General features: G+C 40.9%; 1 protein-coding gene across 4 annotated transcripts in view; it reads left to right on the top strand.

Moving 5' to 3' along the window:
• Window positions 1–8371, top strand: part of MTUS1 (microtubule associated tumor suppressor 1) — a 212743-nt gene extending 204372 nt beyond the window's left edge. For all 4 annotated transcript variants that reach the window (XM_019526124.1, XM_019526123.1, XM_019526126.1 and 1 more), the window contains 3 exons: window positions 1393–1509; window positions 5102–5199; window positions 6883–8371. In XM_019526124.1, the coding sequence (XP_019381669.1) occupies window positions 1393–1509; window positions 5102–5199; window positions 6883–7099 (432 nt within the window). In that variant the 3' untranslated portion in view covers window positions 7100–8371. The remainder of the gene's footprint in view (window positions 1–1392; window positions 1510–5101; window positions 5200–6882) is intronic.
• The last annotated feature ends 1829 nt before the right edge of the window (window positions 8372–10200 follow it).

Genomic DNA, 10200 nt, shown 5'->3' with positions numbered 1-10200 from the left:
AAAAAAAAAAAAAAAAAAAATCACCCTACCTAAGTTACTCTAACGTATGAGTGATTCTTAAACATTTGTTTGTCTAATCTCCTTTTGTGCTTACAACTAAGAAAACAAATGTTTTGGAATTATTTGCAGCCTACAGTGGCAGTGGGAGCGCTATTGCAGAACAAGTTTTACAGTAATAGTAATTCATTCCAAAAATATTTCCTCTCATAGAAATAAAATGAACTTATTTTCTGACTAGAAACTTCTTTTTCTTGGATTAGGCTGCAAACTTTTTCCTAGATAAGATTCCTGAAAGATTGATTTTAAAGCGAGTTATCACAAACCCATCTGTAGACTCCCTTAGTTTCTCCCTGCTTTCCCACTGCTTATCCCACATTTGATAGAGTTTTGCCTGGGTTGTAAAAGAAATTTTAGGTTCCCCTTTCCAAAGAATGGGTATTCTTGGATTATCATCACTCAGCTATCATTCTTCATCACAGGCAATCACTAAAGGGGCAAACAACAAAAGGATTTATTATATAGGAAAAATAATGATACAAGAAAAACTCAACCTAAGTTTTGAAGACGGAACAAAAAGACAATTAAAGTTTCTTACTCTCTCATCTATCACCTAGCCCTTCAGAAGGCCTACCTATATTTTCCGAGATAGGCCTCCCTGCTGAGCCTGCCAGCCTTGACTGCTGGGGACCTGGACTTCTCCAAAGCCTGAGAAAATTCAAAGACCCTAGCCACCTTACAGATGGCCTTTGAAAAACTTCTCAGTCAGTGGCCTTTCCCTCCTCCATCAGCATCGTTCCAATTTCACACAAGTCTCAGAGTCCTCCAGAAATTTCTGTTCCTGGGCATCTGGTATTTCTCTGGCTAAAGGGTCGTTTCTTTCAGATGCTTTTACTATTGGTTGTTGTTTTGTTTTTTTTTTCCCATCACCGACAGTTTGCGTGTCCGTCCCACCAGTGAAGTCTTCTGTCCAGTTGGAGTACCTGTTGTCCTTGCCTTAGCATCACAATAGCAAGATATTTAGCAGTTTTGCCATCTCTCCTTTTACTTGGCTAAACCATGATCTAAACCAAAATCTTAAAGCGATATACTGACTACACATGCCATATCAGTGAAATAAACATAAGAAACCAGTTGTGACATGCCATGAACCCCCAGATCATACTGGGGTTTCTGACAGGCATCCTCAAAACTTTACTACTGAAGGGCAAAAGGAGTCCAAAAGGAAAGTATACTAGCTTTTCCTCCTGAATCAAAACTATATAATTTAAGACTTCAACAATCTGACAACTCTTTATTTACAAGCGTTGTCTGTGTACATTATTTTAGCATATGTGATCAAAAATGTCTCTGGAATTCAGGGAAATAAGTGAACTCATTTTTTCCCCCTTTCAGAAAAATCCTCAGATTATGTATCTGGAACAGGAACTGGAAAGTCTGAAAGCAGTGTTGGAGATCAAGAATGAGAAACTACATCAGCAAGATATAAAACTGATGAAGATGGAAAGACTGGTGAGTTTCCTTTGGGGACAGGAGTGTTACAACTGTTTTTTCCCAACATACTGGATTTTGATAGTAAATTCATGATGGCCATGTGTACCCACTAAGCTAAATCAGACGCACTAAAAGCAAATAGAAAATTGTAAAGGCATGGGCACATTATACAGTTCTGTTACAGGTATGGGTTTTCTGTACTGGGCTGCAGTATAGAGAGATCTTCTTACTTCCCCTCTTCCTTGCTGTCATACCCTGCTCTCCCTGGGCATGTGGAAGTGAGAAGCAAATGTGAAAACAATAACCTTGAAATTAAACATGGCTATAGCAATGTTCATATAGTATACAGAAATGTTACCTTTTTTCCCAAAGCTGCTGCAAGTTTTAACACAGGTGTTTCATAAACACAATTTTAAGCAACACTTTGGCCACATACTTGCTTAATATAAACTATGCATGGTATTAGTTCAAAGCCAAAAGGTTCATGATTTACCACATAGCTCACTGGGCTGGTCCCCACCAGAGCGAACGGCGTTTAAAGCCATGGTGAGCCACAACATTGAATACAGTTCACCCAGAATCCTGTTGTGCCCTGTCTTAGCCTGGCACATATGACTAGCATGGCCGTGCTCTCCATGGTGATCCCACAGCTCATTACTGCTCAGTATGTGTGTATACTCCAGATTGCCCCCCCACAAAGGATCAATGTGCTAATTAGCCCACACTCATGATTGGAGTCAGGGGTTTCTTTTCACAAGTCCTGGAAAACTCCAAAGATTTGTGTAGCTGAGGCACAGGGCAACCTGGTGTGGCTTCACCTCATGGATGGCATGGCCACAGTAATCATATGGGACTGCAAGAGGGGCTGACAGGGATTCTGGGTATGCTCTATCATGGCTCACCATGCCTTAAAGAGTCGGCAGGGGGACTGTGCTTAATCAGCACCTACCATATGTCTTGTTCAGATAGGTGGGTTGCACTAAAAAAAAACCAAAAAAAAAAACCCCTCATCATTTCCTCCCTCACTTGCTCCTGTGGCCATGCAGTTGAAGGCAAGGAAATGTAGCAGGATCTGAACCCCAAGCCTCTGGGCTTGGGCCTGCACATAGGCTGCCTGCCAAAGGATTTGTAAGTATCTGAAGCTCCAGGTGAGGCTGGAGGATGCTTGTCGTGAGCAGGGCCACACATGGTTCTTGAATGACTCACGGATTTGGAATTGATTTGACTGATTTGACTTTGGATACACATTTTTTTAAGAAAAAGTCCCCATCAACATATTTGCCCAAGGAAATCCTCTTATCCTTTTGCAAGCATTTGGAGAGGGAAAGGCTGATTTGTCCAAGATGGGCAAATAGTATAGTCATGCTCAGTGTTAGCTGCATTTAAAAGTTTCACAGCAGTTTAAAGATAGACAAGATAGACAGACAGTTTATTTAGTGAGATTCTCTTGTATGCTGTTATAAGACAGGCCCCTCCCCCCCCGCAAGTTGTGCCCTGACAGCCAGAGGAGGAAAAAACTGATCTTTTTTCAGGTAAATATGGTGGTAGAACACATAGCAAATTCAACAAGAAATTTGCCCCTCTGCTGCTTTCCAGATAGTTTAACTGGTAACTGCATGAGTCCTTGCAAAATGAACTCCATTTGGTGTTGCATTTTCATTCAAGTAGGAGAAAGATGGGGGAATGGCTAATCCTTTTTTATTTTGTTTTTGGACTTTTATGTAATTTATAAATCAATTTGTACTAGGTATTTATTTTTATTTTTTTTTTACAAATTACAAATACTTGATCTTTACAAATAATTTGAAGAAAAAACCCCAACCCTGTGGGTGCATCCAGACCATGCAGGCACTTGTGCTTGCAGCAGCTCAAATAGAAGTGGTGCAAATTTGAGACGGGGGTTTTTTGCCTTGGCGCACATGCCCAGACATGCACTTTGGTGTGGGGCAAGTTGTGCCACTTGGGGTAAAATGACCCTGCTTGGCTGCAGCAAGGGAGAACTACAGCCTGGGGCCAGCATCCCCTGTTTGTACCGTCAGACCCCCTGATGGCTGCCCTACCTGGCCCCAGCCTCCTGGCACTTCAAAAAACAAAAACAAACAAACAAACAAACAAACAAAAAAAAAACTCCATGAGTGACTCCACGGTGACTGCCTGTGCAAAGCACTAGGGTGAGGGCCAGCCATAGAGATGCTCTGGCTGGCTACCAGGGCATCTCTGTGGAGGACCCAAGCCTCCAGTTGCCTTATGTCCTCCACATGCCTTGGACTGTACCCTGCCCTGCTTTTTTTGCCTGGGGCATTTTTTGACCCCTGGATATCCAGGGGGGGTCTAGTTTTGCCCCCGTGCTGCAAATTTGCAGTGTGGGGAATTCTTTTTTGTTCCCAGATGTGCCTCTTGCAGCCTCTCAAAGGGCTTGGAGAGGCTGCAAGAGGCACACACACACTCACCTGGATGTGCCCTGTGGGGGATTGTGCCTGGCTCTGAACTGCATTGTTTGGAAGTGCCCCTCAGGCAGGTGTTCATACTTTCATGTCTGAGTTTATTAAAACAGGAAAGGAAATAACCAGTTAGCATGAGGCACAAGTATCCATCATTCAGCTATCTTGACAATGAGGTAACATGCACTCTTTCACCTGGAATTGGAAAAACCTCTGTAGACCTGTTTTCACATACTCCAATTTCTTCAGATTACTAAACTATCATTACTATGTTCTTTGTACACTGCCTCCAGACGTGTTCTTGTCCGTATTAACATGGAATTGCTTTTTAGATAGCACTTTGTTTAATATCTTTCATGATAATGGCCCTAAGCAGGAACAGGGCCCTGAATACAGATGTCACACTCAACCTAGCATTAAAATCTTGCCTTGCAGTGCAGAAAGCAGGGGCTTGAGTAATGAGGAGCATTGGCCCCAGTTAGCCATTGCATTTTGTGAGGAGTCAAATGTTGTCTTATATACCATCAGATACCTAACTGTGTACATGGGGAAACTCTAGAAGCTTGCAAGCATTTGTGGTCTTTGAAGGGCTGGTGTCTACAGTGTCTCTTGACTAAAGATGCCAACTGTTAGAAATCACTGAAGTGAACCCATTCTAGAGCTGATGATTAGGAAGAAAATCTGCAACATTTAAAAAAGCTACACACTTACCATATCAGATGACTTCTGTTAGTGCAGATTTGATATTTGTAGGTGTTGGAGGGTGAGAGTAGGGAGTGGAAGGAGCACTAGTTTATAGAAGAACATGTATTTTGATTTGGTCATTTTCAAGTTACCCCTAGACTATGTATTGAATAGTGATCTCACGTGTAAGCCATCTGATGAGCTGCCTGGAAATTCAAGCAGTGGAAACTTGATCCAGCTTTTATTAGTGAGCAGCCCATCAAAGCATGTGGCAACATGGTCCACTCAGACTCTTGGGTTACACGGGCAGCTTGGCTGCTATATAGCACTAAGTTAGTCATGTTGACTGACTTTTCCTCAAGGTCATTCTAGGTATCATTATACATAGTATAACAAAGTCTGATTTTTTTAGGTTTATTAATATGCATTAGCCATTCATACAATTTATATCCTTGAATAAACTATTCTACCTCCATTTATTAAAGGGGGAAAACAACACAACCTTAATGGATAGGTTGAAGAAGATTCAGCAGGAGAATGAAGAATTAAAAGCTCGGATGAACAAACATGTGGAACTTTCCAGGTGACTTGTAATTGACATCAACTGGTGAAAATACTCTTTGGCATGTGAAAAAACAGCATCCAGCACCAGATTTAAAACAAACCAAAAAACCCCTCACAGCCAAAGTATCACTCCTTGAGCGATTGATACACAGTGTGCATTTTTACTGGTCTGTGCTTATGTGCAAATGTCATTCCCTTCCTGAGAAGGTGGTGAGTATATGGGTGTGGAGGCTCCGTAAAGCAATGAGCATCAAATCGTAAGTGTTCTTAAAGCTTGGTTAGCTCTTTCCCCTGGACAAATGCACAGATTTAGTCCATGGTGCTGTCCTGAATGCTCATAATACTTCAGTGAGAATACTTACCTGGGAAGTAAGGAACTTGGGAACACTATGTTCAGGTGCAGACAGAAATACGGCTCCCCGCTGTAACTGCGAATGCTTTGCAGGAAGCATTCTGAGTTATGGCGATCCCCTGAAACAAACATAAGCGCACTGTTGGCTCCAGGGGGGAGAGGAATCAAGCTGCTGGGTGGGAGCCTGCAGCCAGTTTCCCCTAGTAAGACTCCTTCCTCCCTGCCAGCTCAGGCTGTTTCCAGAAAAGGGAGGGTGTGGGGAAGGGAGCAGAGGGAGCTCATTCTAGGGTTCCCTACCTGGTGCTGAAGGGTGGGGTTGTGTTAATTGGAGCCTTCCCCCTCCCCCACCCCAAGGGGGCTCCAGTGCACCTACCCCAACCTCAAGTGGGGGCTGAAAAAACCCTAAACCAAACTTCCTCAGCTCCCCCTTTCTCCCCTCCCATTCTGAAAACACCAACAGGCTGGGGAGGCAGTGCAGGCAGAAGTTACAGAAGGCACTGTGTTTTGAAACATCTTCATTTTACCCCTTATGCAGTGAGGATTCAGATTTTCACTTGACCATTTTTGAAGTAGTCTATAGCCATGCACTTGTGCTTGGTCATAGCTGTAGACCACTTTCTTCGGCCAGATCAGGCAAAAATTGTCACTTCTGTCTGTGCCCTTAGTGTCCTGCTAGATCCATTCTCCTTAAGTGTTGTACTGCTATTTTAATTAAGATCTTTAAAAAACAAAACAAAGTAACTGCTTAAAACAGGTGACTATTGGCACTATTTAATCAAAAGTTAGTGTTCAACTGTCTCTTGACTATTGTCCCACAGCTACCCAACAAACAAACAGGGTCTGACTGTATATTTGACTCTGCTCATCTGGACTGCAGGAAGTAAATGGACAAACCTCACCAAAGTGAAGGAAGCTAGGAAGTGCAGATAAATTCTGTAGGTATTTCACTGCAAGGAGAAGTTATGATTCCTTACAGGGGGTCTGCGTTAAGATCTGCCCTGCCTTATGGAGATATTCCTTTCAGCTGCCATCATAAATAGCAACTGAAATTTAAGATACCCTAAAAACTACCCAACGCTAAGTAAAAGGGCTGGCTCACTTCAGTACTCCTGCAGTGAAACAGCTAAGATTAGGTTTTTGTTTTGGATCAGGGCCATGTCTAGTAGGAGCTAATTGTGTGGGCATGTTACCACAAACTGCTAGTTTTCTCCATGAGAACAAATCCATTCATTCCTCCGTACGAAGAACTTATTTTCGAGTAGAATAGGGAATGATGCTATTTCCAAAATGGGTAGGATGCTATAAACATTAAACTGAAGTAAGTGTACTGATATTGTATTATTTTTGCAGGCAACTTTCCACAGAGCAAGCAGTCCTGCAGGAATCTCTAGAGAAAGAATCAAAAGTAAACAAACGTCTATCAATGGAAAATGAAGAACTTCTGTGGAAACTCCATAATGGGGACCTTTGCAGCCCTAGAAAACTGTCACCCAGTTCTCCATCAATGCCTTTTCAGTCTCCAAGGAATTCTGGCACCTTCTCTAGTCCTACAGTATCACCAAGATGACCTTTTCTGATACAAGGGGGAGACTGCATAACAGCATTTCATTTGTGATCTGCAGAACTGATCATAACTTTAATCATGGGAGCAAGAACTATATTAGCCAAGTATGACTGAAATATAACTGGAAATTATTGGTGTGGCAAACAGCTATAAAATACTGAAAATATGGGAGTGAAACTTTTAATATTTCTCCTCCAAAAAGACTTCCATAATGACCTCTATGAACGTTGTTGCACAAAGCACTTAGAGAGCAAGGGAACCTTGTTCATTGCCTTTTTCACCTAACTATAAGGGAAAAAAGCTCAGGGGCTTATAGATAAAGATCACAACCTTTATATGTTCCTTGTCACAGACACCTTTCGTTGAGGCTGTGTGTGTGGTGCGCGAATGGAATGGATGTAACGTGCGTGTGTCTGATGCTGCTGCCTTTGCTGTGTATGTAATAGGGATAAAAGCTGAAGAATAGACATTGACATGTACTTTATTAATAAATATTGTCAATATGCATGTTTTATCAAAGATTACCCTTAACTGGGGAGGAAGAGAAACTGCCACTTGTATTACAGGTTAGTTTCCCTTTGATCTTTCAGCTTTGGTTCAGGAGAAGGATAGCAGGAAATGCTTTATCTGTTTAACTTGTTTGTCTGCCCACTTTATTGTGCAATTTTGGATGACATTTTAAGAGAAAATTCAATCTGATTTTCAGAGTTGAAACTCCAGCCATATTGTCCGTGGATTTTAGCTCCTCTATTCATATGCAACTCTTAGCCATATTGCAGTTTTCAGGAGAAAGTTCATTTTTAGAATGCTGCCTTCCTGAAACAAAGGTGAGAAAACCAGATGTTGGTTCCTTTTTAATCTTTCTCCACAACTTGCTTAGTTTTATTATGTTTAGAGAGCAAAACTTTAAAATTGCTAGACTTGTTGCAGGCTTAAAGGAGTGGTGGAGATGCACCTGGGGATTTACCAGCTGAAAAACCCTCCTGGATAAGCAGCCAGTACATCCTAACCAGTACTGCACATCAGTTTGAGGTCACCTACAGAGAAAACATGAGTTCTGATCTAATCAATATACAGGATTTGAAAGCCAAGGATAGAGAGAGTTGAGAGTAGGATCATGTTCAAAGGTATCATGACTAGTTTCTTACTAAAAGGAAGTCTTAAAAGCAGGCAACCAGTATTGTTTCTCATTGTGACCAATTTTTTTTTATAAAGTGTTGTTGCTCGTAATTTTAACTTTTTCAGCAATTATGGCTAGATAACGTCCAGAAGAAAGAGAAGACAAGATCTACATATGATTCTACAACCCATTTCATCACACCTCTCCAACGAGTGGTATTTTTCAGTTGTTTCCAAATGTTATTCTGTCAGAAGTTTATGCCCTCTACAAAGTCCCTTTGATTTGGTACAATCCTGTCTGTTTTTTGTTGAGGGTATCAGTGTTACATGTAACATTTTAAACTATGCTTCAAATTAAGGTAGTCACGATGCATGTTTTGTCTTGTTACTGCTGTTTTGGTCAGACCTTATTTTAAGATCTCATACCTCTTGACATGTAAGTATGGATTCTACTTCTAGTTACAGTTATAGAACATTGTTTCTGCAATAGCTTGGGGTGGCTTTTAAATACCACTCCAGGGACACTTTCTTCTTTTTATGTAGTCAGTGTTGTTAGTCGAAGGTAGTTACAGTCATCTAAGATGGTAAATCTTGGACTACATTCTGGATCTCTGCATCTTCCTGTAGACTGGGAACAGGTATCCAGTGGATAAAAAGGAGGTGTTTAGGAAATTATACTTCACAAGCACTTCAAACCAAACACTTCATCTAGGATATAAAAATGCTGGATATAAAAATGCTGGCACTGCATAAGGAACACAGGTGCCTAAACAAGTTGTAGCATTATGTAACTAACATTGTAATGTATTCAAGCTTGTGATTTTAAATTTAAAAATAATGAAATTTCAATTTAACTTCCTACAATGTGCAAATGAAGTGTGCTGCCGCTTCTGTGGAACACTTTTCTTTCCCCCTTTTACAACCCTGTATATGCCACTAGTTAAAGCGCTGTCAGCACTTAATCAGTTTTGCTGGAATTGACAACTTAACCATAAAAATCCACAGTGGACTGAAACTTGGCTTAAAGTACGTCTTGGAGTATTCTTTTTTTTTTTCTTCTATAAAGTCAAAGATCACGTGTATTTGAGTTGTGTTTAAAAAAAAATAAAATTCTTTTTTACTCATTTAAGATCTTCGGCTTGTGTAAATCTAAAAATCTTCAAGCTAAAGAGGAACGTCTTGACACCCATCTTGCTGGGGTCATCTGATCTCAGCAGTCTGTCTTACTTACGTTTACTAGAAGAGAATTTACACAGAAGTAATGAGTTTTTCTTTCTCTATTACTATGGGACACAAAGGAACGTCACTCTCTTTTTATATTTAAGTAGTGGTTTACATGTATTTAAATTTGCCAAGTTGCATAATCACAAAGTCTCTAACTGTTTTTAGTAGTACTATTGGCTAATGATCAGAAAGAACCACATTTGGTCCCTATGTTTAGTCTCCTTGCTGTTTGTATTGAGAGAGTGTATAGTATATTCCAAACACATCGACTAGGGGTTTTCAACCTTTTTGGCTCGGTGTACCCCTAGCGGCCAGTTGAGAAGGAAGGAGTCCGCGGGTTGAAAACCCCTGGCATGGACAAATATTAATGTAATCATAGCCACTCTTTAAGGAGCCCCCATTATCTCACTGAAGTACTCGATTTATTTAGGATTTATTTTTTCAATGAACAGGTTTTTAAAGGTCCAATCTGATGAAGGCAAAGACATGAAACAAATGCCTTAGAGATTATTCTGAATTTTAAACTGAAAAATAGTATTCTCTTGGTCATTCTAACTAATGCACATACATATGTGTAACTCATAGAATCATACAGAAGTAGGGCTGGAAGGGACCTCAAGAGGCCATCTAGCCCAACCCCCTGCTTGAAGCAGGATTGTCCCTGTCTAAACCATCCTATAAAAGTGCCCATCTAGCCTATTCTGAACCAAAACTGTACAAACAATCCTCTCGCAGGACTACTAGGCACAATGATCCAAAAC

The sequence above is a fragment of the Gavialis gangeticus genome, unplaced genomic scaffold (assembly GCF_001723915.1).
Source record: "Gavialis gangeticus isolate Ggan-Ray unplaced genomic scaffold, GavGan_comp1, whole genome shotgun sequence".
Classification (NCBI taxonomy): Eukaryota; Metazoa; Chordata; order Crocodylia; family Gavialidae; genus Gavialis; species Gavialis gangeticus.
The sequence above is the reverse complement of the archived record's forward strand: the minus strand, read 5'-3'. Positions and strand labels throughout refer to the sequence as shown.